Genomic DNA, 21,094 nt, shown 5'->3' on the forward strand with positions numbered 1-21,094 from the left:
GAGTATGTTAGGGCCCTATGCTTTTGTGTTGAGAAGCATCACAACTGGGGACAATATTGGGATTTTAGTTTTAATTTTAAAGGGGACTAACAGTGTTGGTTGGTATTAGAGAAACTATTACTGTAGACTAATAGGGCACGGGTTAGTATTAGAGAAACTATAACTGGAAACGAATTGGGCATTTCTTAGTATTAAAGACAACATTATTAGGGACTAACAGAGTTTTGCTTGGTATTACAGAAACTATTACTGGAGACTAAAAGGTTGATGGTTGGGACCAGGGACACTGACCAGGTAAGAGACAAGAAGTAAGAGATGGTAACAGAAGCAGGGGGAAGAGCAGGAGGAGAGGGGTACAGGTTTTGAGTGAAGCAGGGCGAGGGGCGACCTGGTTTAGAGGGAGACCGGGCATCGCTCGGGGCTCACAGTAGCGCATTTGTTTTAACAGTTCAGGGAAGAGGCCTGCTAACAATTAGCCCGAGGGCAGCGGAGGAGGGCTCCGGTGCGTGGGGGACGGGCGCGCGGCCTCCAGCCCCTTAATTAGGGAGACTCTCATCAAAGCGCTCGTTAAAAAGCACTCGGCTCCCAGCGGCTGCGAAAATAAACAGCCATTAGCCCGGGGGAGCCTGGGAGCCAAGCCTGCAGTACAGTACCATCTCAACACGCCGAGGAGAGTGCCACTACAGGCACGTGTGTGTGTGGGTGCGTGTGTGTGTGTGTGAGTACACATGTCTACGTGGCTGTATGGGTCAGTATGTGTGACTTTACAGGAATTTACAGGAATACACATTCTGGGGTATTTGATATTTCAGTTTTATTATATGCTTTTGACTGGCCTAGAGGGTTTTGTGTGCAATGAAGGATATTTGAGATATTTTGCATATTCAGAGAAGGCTTTACAATGGCAGATATAGGACGTTTGGGGCTTTGTGGTCTAAAGTACGAAAATACACTTCCAGTAACCGAAAAGCAGCCTGTACATGCTCTATAGGAAAATAGTATTAAATGTATTTTTTTAAGAAATAATTTGATAACAAGAATACTTTCAACATCAATGTGCCTTTGCAGTTGCCAGATACTTCTGCTTTAGACCACAAACCCCCAAATGGCTCATACCTGTCCTTGTAAAGCTCCAGGTCTTCAGAAGCTTTGAATAATTAAAATATCCCATACGGCACACAAAAAACTGTCTGAGCCAATGGAAAACATACACAACAAGTGAAATAATATTGTAAAAAAGACTGAAAGGCTGGACTGCACAGTTTCCAGAAGCAGAACTGAGGTCCCAACAGCAGTATTCAGTGCAACGGACCACCCACAGCCCAGAACAGGGGGGCCAACCCAGGGCTCCTAGAGCCCAACGATTTGCTGGCTCCCCAGTACTGGCCAACCCCGGTCCCCAAGACCCAAATGATCCACAGGCTCTCCACAGTTGGCTAACCCTGGCCCCCAAGAGCCAAAGGATCCACTGACCCTCCAATTAGCCAACCCTGGCCCTCAAGAGCCAAAGGATCCACTGGCTCTCCACTGTTGGCTAACCCTGGCCCCCAAGAGCCAAGGATCCACTGGCCCTCCAGTTGGCCAACCCTGGCCCCCAAGAGCCAAAGGACCCACTGGCTCTCCACTGTTGGCTAACTCTGGCCCCCAAGAGCCAAAGTACCCACTGGCCCTCCAGTTGGCCAACCCTGGCCCCCAAGGGCCAAAGGATCCACAGACTCTCCAGAGTTGGCCAAGCCTCATCTACAGAGAGGGGCTCAAGAAAGGCTTACAGCCCAACCTCCATATCACTCCTCATACAGAATCCCAAGCCTCTGAAAAGGTCAGCAGCCTGCATTAGGTGAAACATGTGTACCATGTCTATTATCAAATGTCACCAGGAAAGACAATCAATCAGTGCAATTTGTGTTTATACATACAAGACAATGAACAAAGTCAATGAGCTTCAGATCAGAACAAGCTAGGCACCAACCCTGTCTTCAAAGGCAGTGATGAAGATGGACTAATATTTATGTTGCTTCAACTTCCATCTTTCCACTTAATTTCAAGGGCAGAATTTGAAACTAACAGTGTCACTTCACTCTAAACTTTAAAAAACCAAGGGCTGAATGCACTGGTTCTTCGCTGGGCACCATGCGGAGATGGCCCCATGCTCAGACCACATTGAGCGTTGTTTGGGTGAGCTTGCCTGGTGTCCATCTCTGGTATGTAACAGGGCTCCCCACACAGCGCGCACCAGTGCAGTCTAATAAACACCGAGCCGTGTTTTTAGACGCAGGCCTCTGGTGCCAGGAACATTTACCTCGCGCGAGACGCGCAACAATTAATGCTAGTAATAAGACAGAATGCAAACACCGGCGCAGCGCTAACCAGAAACAGAACGCCGGCGCTTTGGAGAAGCGGCTTCCTGTCGGTGTCGATTAGCCTTCGAGCGCCTGAGCGCGGGGAGAGAAGCGCCCGGGGTTTCCCCCGTGAACTCTCGAACCGCGCGTCCCGCTTCCAGAGACGGCAGCTACCCCATTAGCGGCGGGACATGAAAGGGAGCGTTAGCAAAACCGCTCTCGTCTTTTCACCGTTGTCCAATCGGAGGGCTTCTGTAAACAACGCGAACGTGGCGCCTCTCCCGCGGCTACCCGCGCGCCCAAAACGCACAGGGGAGGGTCCTCTCGTCTTTCACTGCACCCATCTTCTACCTCCCTTTTCTCTTTCGCCCTCTCCCTCTTCCATCGTTCCAAGATGCCCCGGAGGGCAGCTGACTCTCCAGCCGCTTGTGTGTCCGGGTTCGAACCCCCACCACGCCAACCTCCCTAGTGGTTACCCTCTCTACTTTCTAGCTGAATAAAGCAAAAATTAAAATTAAAAAAGCAAACAAAAGGCAAAACGAAACAAACAAAAGACCAAATCTAAGCTTTCAGTAACCGCAATAGGTTAGGCGTATGAGGAAAGATCCTACTATCTTCATGTGAATTAATTACTAAAGGAATGGATGAATAAAACACAGACGACTGTAGCAATGTGATTAAACAGACACAACGCAGTACACACACTGTTTGGAGTGAGCACACTGGAGCGCATACGGGCCAGCCTGCAGGCCACGACCTGAAGAATATGCAGCACAGTAGTTTCTAATGACATACACACACTCACACACTCACAGGCGCGCACACGCACAAACACACACACACACAGGCACACACACGCACACCATGCCGCTGCGCTCACACCCTGACCAGGCTCTGGTTTCCTCTGCAGGCTGGGCCGATCGTTTACATGCCAGACGCGGGTGACTGCAAACAGGCCGAAAACCAACCTCCGAGCCCCGCCTCCCCACCGGTGGTCTCCTCGTCACCCCCGGCACCTGACCGCATTACGGTCACAGTAACCCACGGCAACCCCTGAGCTCCTCCGGGTTGGTTTAGGGTGGGCGCGTGTGTGTGGGGTGGGGGGGGGGGGGGGTTGCCGTCCGTCCTGACACAAAGACTCATGACATAGCCAAAACTTCTGAGCTCTGGCCTCCACCCCCCTCAGAACACCGTGGGCAACTCCACCATGCAAACAGGGACACACCCCACCCCCCCAACCCCGATGCACACGAAATATGGTCATGACCACAATAACGATGATAGCCATTACAATAATCACCATCATCATCATCATCCTCTTCACCACAACCACAACAGCGACACCATCAACACAGCTGCAGGCTACAAGCAGAAATCCAGAGGACCAAGCATAATATGGCACAAGATGGCTGCCAAGCGACCATTACGGCTCCTGTACCGTAAGTACAATGGGCAAAACGTAAAGCGCCATGACCTAAACATACACACTGCACTTAATGAGAACCTTACAAGCACATTAGTAAAAATGATGCTTCATGGGAGGCGTGGTTTCCTTGCCCCATGTGACCAATAACCACGGGACGTGGCACGAAGTCACATGCCACAGGTCGGTGTGAGCGTGTCAAGTTTCGTTCAATTACAAAACTTTTGATTCCACAATTCGATCAGAACTTTTTCACAAATGAGCTGGGTGTCAATATATCATTACGCTTCCAGTTTTTACAGTATCATTTCCCCATATTAAAAAAAACAACAGAAAAATTGCAAGTATTCAATTGGTTGTGCCGGCATCGTTTCATCCGTTTTTGTTAGAACTTAGCGCATCGTTCCTGTATGGCCTGGTACTTCGTTCCATTTAATTTAATTTATTGCCTTTTTTGTGACCTCTTCTCAAAGCGGGTCTCGCTCGGCTCACAGGAACAGCAGGTGTGTAAATGCTGCACTTGTAATGGATGTTCCAGTCATGCCCAAACGCAGGGCAATGAGTCATTTTAGCACCTAGAACGCTCAAAACTGCAAATCACCTTCATAAAAACTGCAATGTCAGCATGACATCCCACCCCTCCCCCACTTATGCCTTCCCGCCTTCCGCTAGAATGGCGAAAAGGCGCAGGGCCGCGCTAACCGTGTAGAACGCGTCAAACGCGCGAGGTCGCCGCTAATTCGCGGTGCTAACGACGCTCGCTTCTTCAGCTGCACGTGCGTATTAGAAGTTCTCGTTAGGGTCGGGGGGGGATTTAAAAAAAGCTCACTTCAAACTCGCTTAATTCCATTTCCAGGAAAAAAGCTGGATGAGAATCTGTTTTGTAACCGATCGCTCAGATGCGCGCTCCTGTGCTGAGGGTGCGCCCGCATGCTGGAGGATTATGGGTAAGTGATCACAGCACACAGGTGGAGCCCGTACTCACCGGCATGGTGGCGTGCTCTATGGCCTTGCCCTAAAGGAGAGACTGGGGTTCAGACAGCGGCACTCAGGGGACAGCAAGGGGACCTACCTCTCTATCCCTATCCCTTCATCTCTTTCTCTCCTTTTGTTTCTCTTTCTCCAGCAGCAGTGTAGTATAGTATAGTACAACATAGTGCAGTTTAATATATTATAGTACAGTATAGTATAGAATATCATAGTAGAGTATAGCATAGTATAGTACAGTATAATATAGCACAGTAGAGTATAGTACAGTAGAGTATAGCATAGTACAGTATAGCATAGAATAATAGAGTATAGTATAGTACAGTAGAGTATAGCATAGTACAGTAGTATAGCATAGTAGAGCATAGTATAGAATAGTAGAGTACCGTATAGTATAGCACAGTAGAGTATAGCATAGTATAGTATAGTGTAGCATAGTAGAGTACAGTATAGAATAGTAGAGTACCGTATAATACAGCACAGGAGAGTATAGCATGGTAAAGTATAGTACAATTGTATAGCATAGTATAGTATAGAATAGTACAGTATAGTATAGTATAGTATAATACAGCAATGCAGGGGTCACAGGTGGGGAGAGAGTTTACAGGCCTCTGGCTGGGACAAGGCAGCTGGCTGCCGACCCCACAGTCACCCAAACGAGGAGCTGGGAGAGCACTGAGGGCAGGGACTAAGGGCTCCCCGTCCCACAACCTGTGGCGCACTTTGCCGGGACATGGGCCCATAGAGGCGGGGCAAATCTGGCCACTGTATGGGGGACCTCTGTGCCAGTGGCCAGGGAATAGACCTGTACAGCCAGAATGACCCCTCCCCCCCCCACGCCCCTGAGACCAGCGCCACGTACGCCAACAATGGCAGCGGCGCTGCCCTTCCTGCTCAGGGGCCGCGCTCTCCGCCCACTTCCTGCGAGAGAGCGGGGCCCTTTCTCCCGGCACACTGCGCCCCAGGGTCACGCACAGATTTGGCGGATTAGGCGGGAGGGCCGGGACCCTGAAAGCGGCTTTCAGCACCTCTGATGGGGGACCGGGGGACCGGGGGCCTTCCAGCGGCTACGGGGTGCGCAGCGGGCCGGGCGGCCAGGCTCAGGGGGGCTTTTGTTTCGGGCAGAAATGCCTCCGGAGCGGGTCAGGGACTGGGCACGTCCGGCTCCATCAGCGGGACCTTTGTGACCTGCGCTTCACCTCTGGGCAAGGCCCCCTGATCTCTCTCTCGCTCTCTCTCTCTCTCGATCGCTCTCTCCCTCTCTCTCTCTCTCTTGCTCTCCATCGCTCTCTCCCTCTCTAGCTCTCTCCCTCTCTCATTCTCTCTCTCTCTCTCACTCTTTCTCTCCCTCTCTCTCCAGCTCTCTCCCTCTCTCACTCTCTCTTATTGCTCTTGCTCTCCCTTCTCCCTCCCTCTCTTTATTGCTCTGTCACTCTCTCTATCGCTCTCATTCTCTATCTCTATGTTGCTCCCTCCATCTCAAATTTCAAATTCAAATTCTAATTGCTTTATTGGCATGACATATTGTAACACTGTACATATTGCCAAAGCAAGCGTTTAAACATTGAAAAACTAAACATTAATTAGAAAACATACTACAGTAAATAGTAGAAAATACGGTGGATGGAAGCAGAAAATAGATATAGCCATAAAAAAGGCTGATTGTTAATACATCTCTCTCTCTATCTCTCGCTAGCTCTCTCTCTATCTCTCGCTCTCTCTCTCTCTCTCTCTCTCTCTCTCTCTCTCTCGTCCTCCCTCGGGGCTCCCTGGGCCCAGAGCTCCGTGCTCCTCTGGCTTTCCACTGTGAATCCCATTAGCCTCCCGCTTCCCGCTCAGGTTTCCACCGCGGCTCAGAGAGCACGCCACACACAGGTGCCAGGAGTGAAGCGCACGGGCTGGGTATGGAATCCCTGAATCAGTGTCCACGCTTTAACGCAGTGTGTGTGTGTGTGTGTGTGTGTGTGTGCGTGTGTGTGTGTGTGCGTGCGTGCTGGCGGTGTAATAAACTTCCACTCTCACGGACAATTAAGCGCGTGTATGTCCATGTACGTACGCGTGAGTGTGTGAGTGTGTGTGTGTGTGTGTGTGTGTGTGTGTCTGACTATGCCTGTGTGTGTGCACCTGCGTGAGCCTGTGTGAGTATGAGTGTGTGTGTGTGTGTGTGTGTGTGTGTGTGTGTGTGTGCGCGCGTGTGTGTGTGTCTGACCATGCCTGTGTGTGTGTGCACCTGCGTGTGCCTGTGTGAGTGTGTGTCTGCGTGCAAGCGTGGGCGTGTGCATTGGCAGTGAAACGAGCCTCCACGCTCATGGACAGGTAAGCATGTGTATGTCTATGTGCATACGCATGAGCGTGTTTGTGTGTGTGAGTGTGTGTGTAGCGTAACGCTCCGCACTCACGGGCAGGTGTGTGAACACGGCGAAGGTGCTGCAGAGGAAAGCGATGAGGTCGCTGAGGTAGTCGCTGGCCTCCCCGCCCCCCTGCGCCGCCATCCAATCGTAATCGGCCAGCTGCAGGAACTGATCGATCTTCTGGTTCAGGTTGGTGTAGATCTCTGCCTCGGCAGCATGGCGTGCATCCTGGGGGGGAAAGGAGAGAGAGGAGAGAGAAAGAGGGAGGAGGGAGAGAGAAGAGAAAGGGGGAGGGAGGGAGGGGAGGGGGAAAGAGGGAGAGAGAGGGAGGGAGCAGAAGGGACAGAGAGAGAGAACAGGTTTGTCTAATTAATGATGGCCTGAGGTCTGAGACAGAGCTGAGAACAGAGAAGCTGTGATCGCTATGCAGTGTGGAGTGAATGAGACAATGTTAAATGTGGAGAGAGGGAAAGTGATGGAGTGAATGCAGTGTGAAAGGTGGAGACAGGAACGCTGACCCCACCTTAAAGGTGGAGGTGCCGTAGAGCTTGGTGGCGTTGGCGGTGTCGGGGGGCACGTTGGTGATGTTGGAGATGAACCCCTCCAGGAACTGACAGGACTGCTCCAGGTGAGTGGTGTTAATGATGATCTGCACCAGCTGGAGAACCACACACACACACACACACACACACGCATTACAGCACATTTTATTTGGCAGACGCTTTTATCCAAAGTGACGCACAATAAGCACATACCCCGAAGGTCGTTGGAACAGCTACAACACAAGTCACATAAAGTACAATTCTCCTAAAGTATCAGGTATCCATGGCCACGGACATCAAGCCTGCTTCACACATTAAAGCATTGGCTAAGTCAGTAAAGTTATGGCTAAGTCATAAGCTAGAAGTGAGGCAAGACTACAAGAGATACGATACACACAGAATATTAGATTAGCCATCCCTAATGACACACAAACAGAAACATGCACACACACACACACACAAGTACACAAAGTCCTGTTACAAATCTCCCGCAACCCAGCCGAATCCCAGCCAGGCTCCCGCCATCTCAACACCGCTTCTGCCAGAGCACAACAGCTCCCTGTTAGGAGTGCTGGCCTGCAGAATAACCCGTGTATTACTGCGGGGGTACGGTAGGGCGTGGGGTTAGGGTTATGCACCGTGTGCGGTTGCATGGTAAGGTGTGGAGTTGGGTTATGCAGGGTAAGGGGTGGTGTTAGGTTATGCATGGTAAGGTATGGGGTTGGGTTATGCATGGTAAGTTGTGGGGTTGGGTTATGCACAGTAAGGTGTGAGGTTGGGTTATGCAGGATAATGTGTGGGGTATACCCAGTAAGATGTGGGGTTGAGGTATGTATGTTAAGGTATGAGGTTGGGTTATGCATGGCAAGGTATAGGGTTGGGTGAAGCATGGTAAGGCGTGGGACTGGGTCAGGCAGGAAAGGTGTGGGGTTGGGTTATGCATGGTAAATTGTGGGGTTGGGTTATGCATGGTAAGGTGTGGGGATGGATAATGAATTGTAAGATGTGGGGCTGGGTTATGCATTGTAAGATGTGGGGTTGGGTTATGCATGGTAAGTTGTGGAGTTGGTTTATGCATGGTAAGGGGTGGTGTTAGGTTATGCATGGTAAGGTATGGGGTTGGGTTATGCATGGTAAGTTGTGGTGTTGGGTTATGCATTGTAAGATGTGGGGTTGGGTTACGCATGGTACGGTGTGGGATTGGGTTATGCATGGTAAGTTGTGGTGTTGGGTTATGCATTGTAAGATGTGGGGTTAGGTTATGCATTGTAAGGTGAGGGGATGGGGTTACACATGGTAAGGTGTGGGATTGGGTTATGCATGGTAAGTTGTGATGTTGGGTTATGCATTGTAAGATGTGGGGTTGGGTTAGAGAGGGAGGCGAAGGGCCCCAGCGATCAGTTCTTCAGCCGTGGGGATAATTCAGAACAGGCCTGCTTTTGGGTCAGCTCTCCACAGGGGGGCTACGTGAGCAGGGGCGGGGTACACTCAGCCCCGCTTTCCAGATCCCAAACCCCTGCCTCTACGGGGACCGGGAACCTGTGATATCCGATCCGACAGCTTCACCGTTCCCCGACCCCTAAGCACCGAACAGCCAGCCCCCCGACCTGCTCCAACGGTCAACCCCGCTCCCTCTGCGACGCCCAGCCGAGCGCCATATCTAGAGTGTAACGTTATAAACACGCCTAAAAATAAATGAGTAACACACATCTCCTGCACGCTCAGACAGACTAAACACACTTCAAAAGACGTGTGACCTGGTTTGCATTGGAAGGAGGTTTAGTGAACCTTGTATTGGCAGAACCCAGGGAGCAAGACTGGATCAGGCCAAAAAGGAGTACATGCACATGCACATGCACACACGCACGTGCACGTACACACACACACACACTTAACGGAACCAGAGAGACACGAGACTGAGAGAAGACACCAACACGCGTCTAACAGAACCGTGGAGTCAGAGCGGAAACGGGCACAGGACGCACGACCCCCCCCTCCAGCACCAAAGACACTTTTTAAAAAGGTGGCCATTTTCCTCCTCACCTCCGCCAGGCCCACGTTCTTCTTCTTGATGGCGTACTGGAGGCAGTGGCTCAGGGTTCGGGTCAGCAGCAGGTTGGTGGACTTGCGGATCATGTCGTCGATCTCCGTGGAGCTGGGGACGGAAAAGGAAACGTTCTTTACTACGTCGCCCCCCCCTCTCCCCATGCCCTTTCAGGGGAAGGCGCATTTCAAAAAGAGGGAAAAGGACATTTACAAAGGACAGTGGCGTAATTCAAAACCGCAAGCCGCTCGCTGGCTGGGTGCTGACTGCAATCTGTCATCAAACTCATTCATAATTGTGCTGTGCAACAGAGGGATCTCTGCAAAGTTTAGATAGTTAAGAATTTTCCCACCCCCCCCTTCCATGTTTCTATTGTTGATCTGTTTATGCAAAAAATCCTTTTGGCGGGGGCGGGGATAGAGAAGAAAAACCTGCAACCTCCCAATCATAAGCCCAATCCTTTATTTAGTGTCCCAGAATTCCTGGCTAACAGTGAGAGGTCATAGGTCATACATCTCAGCCAGGCCAGGGCACAGCGATGGCACTTCCTGTTCTTGTGCGCACACAAACGCAGGGCTCAGAAAGGCGAATGAAAATGGGGACGGGTTCAGGGAAGAACGAGCGCGAACAGGAAGTGCGAAAGAGGGGCTAATCCGCAGCGCAGTGGTCTTAGCTCCCGGTAGTGCAGTATACTTCTCGTCTGATGTGTTTTTTTTCTTGCCTTTTTTTTTTTTGTTGTTTTTGCCGCAGAGGTTAACGAGGGGAACGTTCGCCATGTAAGTCGAGGTCTGACTGTTCTCCGGGAAACAAACACATTCCTCCAAGATTGCTAAATTGTCTTTATTTGCGTCGGGAGGCCGTGAAAGAATTTGAAAACTTCGCGTTCAGGGAGGAAAGGGAGATCTTCAAGCGCTGGTCCGGTGACTTGGCACCGGCTCCGGGACGGGGGGGGGAGAGGGAAGGGGGCGGCGGGGAGATATTTTGGACGGCGCGCTGGAAGTCGACGCACTGCAGTAGCCCCAGCATTCCGCCGGCCACCGGAGCAGAGGGGTGAGAAGCGGACCGGAGAGGGGGGCGAGCGGCGGTCGAGACGATCCGCGGGACGCGCGAGGGACGCTATATTTGGGCAGGCGCGCAAAGGCCAGCCGGAGTTTGGACGGGAAAGGTCCGCTTCCTTTCCGGAAAAAAACTAAAACGCTTCCATCTCCCGCGTGCCTTCCAATGCTGCTCCCAGAAATCACGCGTGCGAGAGGGAGGGGGTGTGTGTGTGGAGGCCGTGTGTCTGCGCGTGCGTGTGTGTGGAGGCTGTGTAATGTGTGTGTGTGGTGTGTGTGTGCAGCATGCGTGCATGGCGTTTATGTGAGTGTGTGTGCGTGTGCATTTGTGCATGTGTGGTATGTGTGCGGGTGGCACTTGTCTAGGTGCTGTGTGTGTGCGTGTGCGTTTGTGTGTGTGTGTGTGTTTGTGTGTGTGTGTGAGCATATGTGTGTGGTGTGTATGTGCATGCCTGTGAGCATGCGTACCTGCACACGTGACGCGCGTGTGTTTGAGTGTACACCTGTCATTTAAAGCAGCCACAGAGGTCACATGACGCTGTGACCGGTACCCTGGTTACAGTCTAAACAGCACTGGAGTTGCTCTCCGCAGGGTCTGGCCTGCGAGCGGGAACGCTACCGGCAGCTACAGAAAGAGCGGCGCGTTCCCCAAACGCCCGTCCCGGCACGCCGGGGACGCCGCGCTTTGGACCGGGACTCGGAGAGCGTGCAGACGGCCAGCCGCAGGGCGAGGGGACACGTACGCCGCTCGTTAGCGCCGCGCGAGCGAGCGAGTGATAGCGGCTGGCACGCGCGCCCGATGAGTAAACAGAGGCGCCTTCGTGGAGAACGCCGGCCGAGGTCGCCGCGCAAGCCCGGCCGCGCCGCGCCTCGTTGTTCCTCCGCGGCGTTGGCGCGGGAACCGGCCCTTCTGCAGCAAAGCTGTCGACAAGCCGGAGAGAGGAGGGGTGGGGGGGAGGGGGGTTGTCCCAAACGTGCTGGGAGCTGAGGAACACAGAAATAAGACACCCCAGATTCTAGAACATTTCCATGCCGAGAACCTCAGCGGGCGGGGCCCCCGCTCCGAGGGCGGATCCCGCGAGATGGGGACGGGGGGGACGGGGGGGGGGGTAGGGCACGGCTGCCCCCAAACAGCGATTTACCCCTCAGACAATGAGAGTGAGGCGCGGGTAAGGCGGGGGGGTTCCTAATGAGAGGGGGCTTTGTGTGAACTGCACGTGCCGTACTGAACTACGCGCCGGCCTCAAGCCCGTCCCCTCCCCCAGCCCTCTATGGCAGAAAAAAAATTAAAAGGGGGGGGGGGGGGGGGGAAGAAGAAAGAAGGAAAAAAACCCGTTGGTGATATTAGCAGAGTCAAGCCCTGATTTGGGCAGCGGGCTGAAACGCAACGCGTCATCTTGTTCATCATCCGTTTCGTTCGCTCACTCGTTCATTCGCTCGTTCGCTTCCTTCCTGGCTCCCCGTCAGGAGCCGGGGATCCTGATTCCGATGCCGGGGGAGAAATGCCGTTTTTGGAGAGCGGCGGGTCCGAGGAGGGGCCGGAATCACGAGGGTAACCGGGCCCCTTCAAAAGCGGAGGGGAAACAATACGCAGATCGGCCCCGCACATCTTCGTTCGTTTACACGGCGCCTGATCACACGGCGGAGCTCAGCGGCCGATCGCAGATCGATCCGCACGCGCCGACGTAACGGACGCGTCGAGTCGAAGGCGCAGGCCGTTTCGACAGCAGCGGCGCAGTTCCAGTCAGGTGAAACACGCCGCTGTGTCAGTGACAGAGCATTATCAAATAGCATTACTGTGTTTAAAAATTTAAAAAAAAGATTTGCACATGTTATAGCCCACATTGCGAGGTTTAAGTCTGCGTTATAGTTACTATCCAAAAAAAATCACAGAAAGAACCAAAAAACTGCCAAAGACTTTTTTAGTAAATAGACAAAAAGCATTGAATCAGTGACACCTGTGACTTCTGTGACAAACACTTAGCCATAGAAACAATTACCCTTCTGGGAGACATAAAATATGACCTAGAACCTCCTGCACAACGTTCCCATTCCATCCCGCCAACATTCACGCCTGGCATCCTTACTCTCGCTCGCATCTGGATCGCTTCACATCGACGATCGCCGCCACAGCTGGGGAATCACCGTGCGCAGTCCTGCGCAGACCGCAGCGCTGGACACGCTCTCGATTCGCACCAGATAGATACGCTCAATTCCCCACACGAGTATCTTCATCCCCGAAGCCCTCCAGCTATTCCACTCATTTATTCAACATACTCTGAAGGGGTAAAAAGTCAGGCTTCCTTTTTTTTTTCTTCTTCATTATTCAGCTATTCTCATCATCTGGTGAAGGTCAAAGCCGATGAGAAGGACAGTCTCAGCTCGGAAAACGTTGGCTCGCGCACTCTGGCCGATATCCATCAATAGCAGGTTCATCTTTTAATCCGTCCAAGTTTGAGTGTGTGTGTGGAGGGGGGGGGGGGGGGACAAAACAACAGTGTTGCATACGACTGTAAAGGGGAAAGCGATATTCCAGCCCCGAGTCTGAAAGTCGCAATCTCCAAGAGCATCACGGCAAAGCGTCGTAGCGGTAACACATTCTGATATCTGGGTATCCGGCCGAGGCCCAGTTTGCTCCTCCCAGTGAAAAAAAAGGAAATTTGTCTGAACAACACAGCCTGCCGTGATTGGACTCAGCAGCTCTGAGCTGTTACGCTTGGCTGAGATCATACATATGGCTATTTGATTAGAGGTTACAGATCTGGATGTCAACCCCCCCCCCCCCCCCACCACCAACACTGGATGAAAGGTCCGAAAATTAAGGCCGTTCAAAATTCGTCGGCTGAGGGAGCGGAGGGGGGGTTTCGAAAGCCTGTTCAAAGGGACGGCACCGCGTCCGGGCAACCCGCTCCGCATTTGGGAGAACTCCCGCGGGAAAAGGAATCCCGCTTCAGTATTCATGGGGGGGGGGGGGGACCGCGGAGACGAGCTTCCTCCGGTGGCCGTGTTTTCGCGGCCCGCTGGTCGGCCCCCCCGCGTCCTGCGCCATGTCGCCTCGTACATCCTCCTCCCTTAGCAACACGTATCCGTCTAAAGGCTGCGCTCCTTCGGGCCCAAACGGTTTAACCAAATTCGTAAACGTAGCACCACCGTTTCATACTAGATTTTAGTTGCCACACTGCGCTCGCAAGCCACACATCACTTCCTGTGGCTTAGTGACAAGTGACGTGTGGCTCGCAGTGTGTTCCTCTCGTCTGATGTCACAAAAAAGGTCAAATAAACGTAGAGACTCCTTTCTCATGGGGGGGTCTCTGACTAGATTAAATTAAAACTCACCTACCTGTACAGACTGACAGCAGAGGTGGTCACGACATATGCCTACATATGCCTACAAATCCGTGTGTACAATAGGACTTCACGCCACTGCGTTCTGCATGTGTAAACTCTACAACAAGATACCATTAGGCTATTTATCACAGCACAATCTGCACTCACACACTGCTGCACCTACACACCGCCATTTTACACTGCAACACAATCTGCACACTTATATCTGTATAACATGTAACACACTACGACATACCTGCACTGTACATGTGCAACATACACAATCTACGCACTTCCATTTTTCAAACATGCAACACACTGAAATCTTCGTGCTTCATTTTTACAACGTGTAGCGCACCGCTCCACCTACACGCCTGCACTTTACAACGTAGCCAGCGAATGTGCTGCTCCATCCCCACGCCCGCCCCTCCCCGCCTCTAAACCTGTGCCAATTTCGCAATGAAGGACAGACACAAACCACATTAAAGAAACAACAGCAGCCACATAAATCCCAAATTCCTTCACACGATTTCACGGCGTAAGAGAACCAAACCTCTTTGAACTTTTTCAAGGACAGAGGAACTGGACACAGACGGCCTCTCCGCAGTTTGCAGCAGAACAGTCAGTCTTGTTTTGATGGTAATGGGCGGTAATTTGGCAGACCGGGTTACCTTGTGATCCCGTTACACTTTCCTGTTCTTCCCCTATGGTGACCTGTGACCCACAAACCCCCACCGCCCACCGCACCCCCGGAACAGGAAGCCGGCCAGCGACGCCCCCTCCCCTCTTAAGGTAACCAGACCTGACGTGCCGCTCACAGAGACCTGCACCGAGGGTCAAACAGCCCACATTAAACGACCCCCCCCCCCGGTAACCGAGCCGGCAAACGTTTCCACATTGCCCAATCAGGCGAGGCCCTCTTCCAGACCCGGGCCGGACGCGGATCGGGAGGGTCGCCGTGGAAACGCCTCAGAAGTGCGACCTCTGACCCCCGGCGGCTAACCTTTTGCTCTGATTGGGGGGATTTGGAGGAAAGGATTGAATCGCACTCGGGTCCCCCCGGCCGGGTGTCGGGGGTGTGTTACAGCGCTCTGGGACCTCACGGAGCATGCTCACGAGACACTCCGCACCGCACCACGCTGACCTCGCCCTTATGAACCCAGTCATTAATACATCCATCGGCGCTCTTTCACAAGCTTTTTGTTTGTTCGCATGACATTGTTTTCCAGAAGTTTCTCCAGATGGCCGTCCTGGGTAGTCAGAGCGCAAGTTTCCAGTATTTCCCCAAACGATTCCAGAGTTCCTGTATTGTTTAGGTTACCCATGTGGGAATCAGAGTCAGCACAGTGCTTTGTAGCAGTTCCTTTGTAAAGTGCCCAGTAACAATCATACTTTCATTGTTTAACATGCGAGAATAAAAGGTGTGAACAGGAGCACCAGGACTTCAGAAGGCCATACTGTCGCTGCTTGATGGATGTATAAAATGGTTAACTAAGCTGCGAACTCCATCGCTTCAAATTTGGGTACCTAAAGTCATTAATGCAGACTCACTCAAAACAGAAAACCTGTTCAAACGAGCCAGAGCTCGAACAGGGCAGGAGAGTAAAAGTGAAACATGTTGATTTTGGTAATTTCATTACTGGCTACAATGCACATATATATATTTTTTTTTGTCAAAAGGCCCCATAGATCCCCTGAAAGTATGTGATATCTGTGAAATATTGAAGATTACAAGCATAATATGTGAGAAGGAAAATAAAACTGGAATGGCTCTGTTCACTTCAGTCAAGCATGAAAAAATAGCCTTAAAAAAAAAGCCGACCCCTGGCTGAGATTAACACTGTTGGGGCCTGTTGGTTTTCACTTGAACTAAGCTAATAAGAACGCTATAATGGTTACTTTCTACCTTGAGATTTGTTTGATTCAAAAATTGTTGTTGGCAACTCAAAGCAATGCGGTTACAGCTACATGAGAATTGTAGTTCTGGAAATACACTCAAAGGTATGTCGTGAAAATGCCAAAGTTATGTCCCAATTACAAAGTCGAAATTTGCAGAAAACATCTTTGAAAATGTTTTTTTTTTCGTGAAAAAAAGTTTGCTTGCGAGGATAGTAAACTCTTTCTTCTGACGAACACGCTGTCTGTAACACGGTCTTCTGAGAGCAGCAGTAAAATAAACCCTTTGTGACTGACGAGGTTCTGAGTAAAAACCTTAAATTTCATTAATGTATTAAATAAAAAATGAAAAAAAGTAATTACATTTCGCTAAACTTACTGACCTTGCGTTGCGAAATGTGTTTGAAACCCCAGCAAGACCTAGCATCTGTCTTTCCAAGATGGACCTCCCAGTCAGAAAATAATATATTTTAAAATGGTGTGCATATTTCTTGCCAGTTAGCGCTGTCTTGCCCATAAACTTCACAAAACTTTACTTTTGCCTAAAAATCAAACTTGGCTGATGCTTGGAACAGTGCTTAGAAAGACAACGTGTAACAACTGTTGTGAATGGACATGTGTCTGTAAATGTGCACCTTCCTGTGAGTGTTCACGTGCATGTAAGTATGTTCATACGTGTGTGTGCGCATGCGTTTATTTGTGTGCTTATGTGTGTGCGTGTATGCGTTTCTGTTTGTGCACGCGCATGTGTGTGTGTATCTGAGCATGTGTCTGCGCATGTTTCTGTGTGTGTACGTGTATGTGTGTGTACGTGTGTGTGTGTGTGAGAGAGAGAGGGAGAGAGAAGCAGTGAGCAGACACACACCTCAGGTGTAGGTCCTCTGAGAATTTGAGGCAGGCATAGATGAACTCCTTCAGTTGGCTGTAGACTTTGGGCACAAACTGAGAGAAGGGTAACTTCTTAGGGAAGGGCATCTGTGGGAGGGGCAGTCATGTGTCAATCACACACGCAGCCAAACACAAAAAAGACAGCTGCTGCCATACAGACCAACAGTCATAAAACAAGTCAAACACTGCCCATACCGTGCATTCAGAAAGTTTCCACCCGCCATTGATTATTTCTAATGTTGCTGCATTGCAAAGTAAGATTAAAACGTATCTAAGTATCATTTTATTTCCTACTCATTTATAAGTAGTTCTATAATGTCAAAATAAAAGAAAATTGTTTGATGTTTACAGTACAGTACTGTAATTATCCCACAATGCCCCCCCCCCCAGCTGGCCCACCTTTTCAAGTTCGGGGTCCTGGAAGGGGAACTGTCCCGTGATGCACCTGTACTCCTCCTCCGTCGCCACGGGGATGGGGCTGTAGTTGTCCTGGTCCAGGATTTGCCTGCGCGAGGGCCAATCACGAGCACAAAGCAAACGGTCACCGAGGGAACGCTCACGCGGAACGCGGCGCCATTCCCGCCTCCCGCCTCCGCGCCAACCTGCCTTCCCCTCGAACCCTGGCCCCGCCTCCCCCGGGTCACAAGTCAGCTGCCGCGGAAACCCCAGGGGAGATTTAGGGGGGGGCGTCTCAGCGGGCCCCGCGAGTCGACGCGCGTTTATTCGTGAGCGGTACTCCGGGGGGGGGGGGGGGGGGGCTTCCAAAACCATTTCGAAAAGCCGACTGGGAGATCAGCGGGCCTGGAGAGGAAGTCGAGACGCCTATCTGCTAAATCCACCTTGGGCACCGCTAACCCGCGGGAGCGCCCGTCTCCACAGCACGGCGGTGCCGCGCATTCCCCGAGCTTTCCGCTCCGCTCGGGTTCCAAGGCCGCCCCGCGGCGCGTGCCAAGGGCCCTGGACAAGGATTCGGCAGGGACGTCCACAGCAGGGTCATTCCAGAGCACTGATTTCATCTATTCTGGCCACTCTGGAAAAGATTTAGCTGTGTTCCTTGGAAGCTTTGATGTAGAGAGATCCTGACGATAGGCCAGGATTTTTGTGGTTACCGATTCAATTTTAAAACACGTAGAAGAAGAAAAAAAAGAACAGTTTTTATAAAAAATAATACAAATAAAGTTTGACAACTATACAGATAAACTTGGAGAGTAATTCTTAGGAATTTTTTGCATTGTCTGAAATTATAACATCTGTTCGTTTTACAATAAATAGTTTTAGGTTGGTTATATAAAATCGTTCCAAGAGTAAATATTCACAGTCATTTGTCACGAGTATGTTCAGGTCCTTAAAAAGGTGTGATGTTCTGTTTTAGCAATGGAATATGACACTTTTGTGAGGAGATTCCAATCTCATTTTGTAGGCTTGCCAATCAGAGCTCACTTTACATGACAGGATTGAGAAGTTTGATTGGAAGGTTTTTCACTGTGACCTAGGAGGACCCAGTCATTTTCCCTAAACCGCAATAACTTGAACAGGAAGTTCAAGAGAAAAATGCTTTTCCTCTATATAAGCTTGAATATACTTAAGTCTGCAAAATAAAAATGTTCTTACCATTGCGTCATACTACAATATGGACAAAGAATAACTTATTTAACAATACAGCCAAAATTATTGGTGAATGTAATTTCCGCTATGACTGCACACGAACCCTAACATCTGGTCAGAGGTTAGTCTGGGGTCAAACCGTTGACCTCACGTTTCCATGGCGAGATGCTGTAACACAGGGCAGCAAAACTCCATTCAGTGATGCTTCAGCTTACTGTGGACTTCATTACCCAGACCCACCAGTTTGTCTGAGCATGCCCAAGAGTGCTGACGGTTTCCCGCAATGCCACTCACCTGAAGGTCAGGTTCCACTTCTTGAGCAGAATCTCTCCATACTGGTCTCGGATCTCCAGCAACATGTCGAACAGCTGGTTGACTGGGAAACCATAGCCCTGTCAACCACAAACACACACACAATCACACACATATATACACACACAAGCAAAGAGAAAGAGGGAAGAGGGGTACTTCATATTTAAAATTGTAATGATAATTTAAAGAATTACTAGGTACACAAATAGTCACACACACACACACACACACACACACACACCAGTCTCACCTGCAGAGTGTCGGCAAAGAGCACAATGAGGTTCTTCAGATCTAGAACCAGGTCAGGATCAGTGCAATAAGACTGCAGAGAGAGGAGCAGAGTCAGGCATCACAGTAACACACAAAGCCACAGCAACAGCACTCCTCTCATACGCTGGCCTGTGACCCAGGGTCTACATTCAGTAACAGCCACTCAGCACAGCACATCACACCCCCGGGGATTAGCATGACTGGGGTCATTACTGAAACTGACCCAGTGACCCCATTCAGTAACAACCACTCAGCACAGCACATCACACCCTCTGGGATTAGTATGACTGGGGTCATTACTGAAACTGACCCAGTGACCCCATTCAGTAACAACCACTCAGTCCAGCAACAGGACTCCTCTCATACACTGGCCTGTGATCCAGTGACCCCGACGAGTAACAGTCACTCAGTACAGTACAGCACACTCTCAGGGATTAGTATCACTGGGGTCATTACTAAAGCATACTCGATAATGACTGCTGGAGACTGTCAATGATCCCCCCCAACCCCACCTTTGCTCACACCCCAAGAAGTACCACTAGCCCCGTACAAGCCTGAGGAAGTGACATCAACGAGAGGAAGTGACATCAGGACAAGGCAGGAGCTCACCGAGTGCGTTCTCAGAGCAGCGATGGTCTTGGACAGGGCCAGCTCCCACAGCTCCTCCACGTAGGCCCTGTTCACCAGGCCCTGGGTTGTGTGGAGGATGTGGTCCTCCACCACAAAGAACCTGCGTAAAGGAGAGAGCAGAGGAGAACAATCAGTATCCTGCACAGCGCCCCCTAAAGGGCTGGAGACAAAGGCAAATTTGGGCATTATCACTGTGAGGTCATGCAAGGGGAGTGACACATGGAGACCCAATCAGAGCACTGGACTCAAGCAAGGGGGAGGAGACAGAACTGAGGACCGATTCAGGAAGATGCTTTGATAAAATTAGTCCTGTCTGGGCACAGCCAGAGAGGATGGAAGAACACCAATCCAGCAAAGCTCATGTACCAAACTGTACAATTTATTGATAACATTTTAATAGCTGATTCAGTAAAACGTAATAACTTTGATATCTGAGAAAGAGCTACCACACCATACATCCAGTCTTGGATTCACTTCTAAACTTTGTTCAAGAGAGGAACCTACAAGATTTTTCTTCCCATCTCAAACAATGTTTTATGAAACAGTGAAAATAAATATGCTACATCGAAATCAAAGGGAGAAGTTGGACGTCAGCTTCCAAGCACTACGACAACTCTGGCAAATTCAGCGCTTAGAGGACTCGTCCAAAGAAGTCAAATCAAAGACAAACAGACTGTGAAACACACGAGCACGAGAACAGGAAAGAAACAGAGCAGAGGTAGATGGACAGGTATGAGAAACACTGAGAGAAAAAAAGCAGAGGAAGGGAGAGAAAGTGAGGGACAAACAGAGAGAAAGTGTGAAAGAGAGTGGGTGAGAGAGTGAGGGAAAGGGTGGAAGTGGGTGAGAGAGAGAGAGAGAGCACTAGAGACAGAGGGGACGGATAATGAAAATGAGCAAGTCACAAAGTAGACAGCAGGGATGAGCGGCCGCATGGCCCTCCTGTCAGCTCACATCCCAAATCCTACAGATCTGGGCAGCCCCCCCCCCGGAGAAGCTCACCCCGCCGCCATCCCCAGGACGTCCCAGCCAGAGCGGGCGCTAGCACCCTGTGAGGAGGGTTCGGTGGAGGGAACACTTACCCCACGATTTGATTGAAGTACCTTCTGTACCCGTCCAGAGTTTCATGCTGAAGAGTAAGAGAGAGAGACTGAGAATGAACACACCTGAGGAAGCAGGCGGCTGAGCCAATGGGCATGAATGCATCGCTGTACAGTACACACATGGATATGGAGGCATGTCATATGGATATATCAGTGTACTGCATATGCCAATGTTTCAACAGGTGATGTTGTAACTGGCACTTTCAGAGTGTGTGTGTGTGCGTGTTTGTACACAAATGTATGTGTGTGCACATGAATGTGTGTGTGTGTGTGTGTGTGTGCGTGTCTGTACATGATTGCATGTGAGTGTGTGTGCGTGTGT

General features: G+C 50.7%; 1 protein-coding gene across 2 annotated transcripts in view; it reads right to left on the minus strand.

Moving 5' to 3' along the window:
• The window catches only part of exoc6b (exocyst complex component 6B), a 103,902-nt gene that overhangs the window by 36,861 nt on the left and 45,947 nt on the right, over positions 1-21,094 (minus strand). For both annotated transcript variants that reach the window (XM_064343802.1, XM_064343800.1), the window contains exons 10-18: positions 20,752-20,798; positions 19,649-19,769; positions 19,020-19,091; positions 18,752-18,849; positions 17,252-17,357; positions 16,830-16,939; positions 9,686-9,797; positions 7,624-7,758; positions 7,149-7,328 (exon numbers count right to left, since the gene is read on the minus strand). In XM_064343802.1, coding sequence (XP_064199872.1) covers positions 7,149-7,328; positions 7,624-7,758; positions 9,686-9,797; positions 16,830-16,939; positions 17,252-17,357; positions 18,752-18,849; positions 19,020-19,091; positions 19,649-19,769; positions 20,752-20,798 — 981 coding nt within the window. The remainder of the gene's footprint in view (positions 1-7,148; positions 7,329-7,623; positions 7,759-9,685; positions 9,798-16,829; positions 16,940-17,251; positions 17,358-18,751; positions 18,850-19,019; positions 19,092-19,648; positions 19,770-20,751; positions 20,799-21,094) is intronic.

The sequence above is a fragment of the Anguilla rostrata genome, chromosome 7 (genome assembly GCF_018555375.3).
Source record: "Anguilla rostrata isolate EN2019 chromosome 7, ASM1855537v3, whole genome shotgun sequence".
Taxonomy (NCBI): Eukaryota; Metazoa; Chordata; class Actinopteri; order Anguilliformes; family Anguillidae; genus Anguilla; species Anguilla rostrata.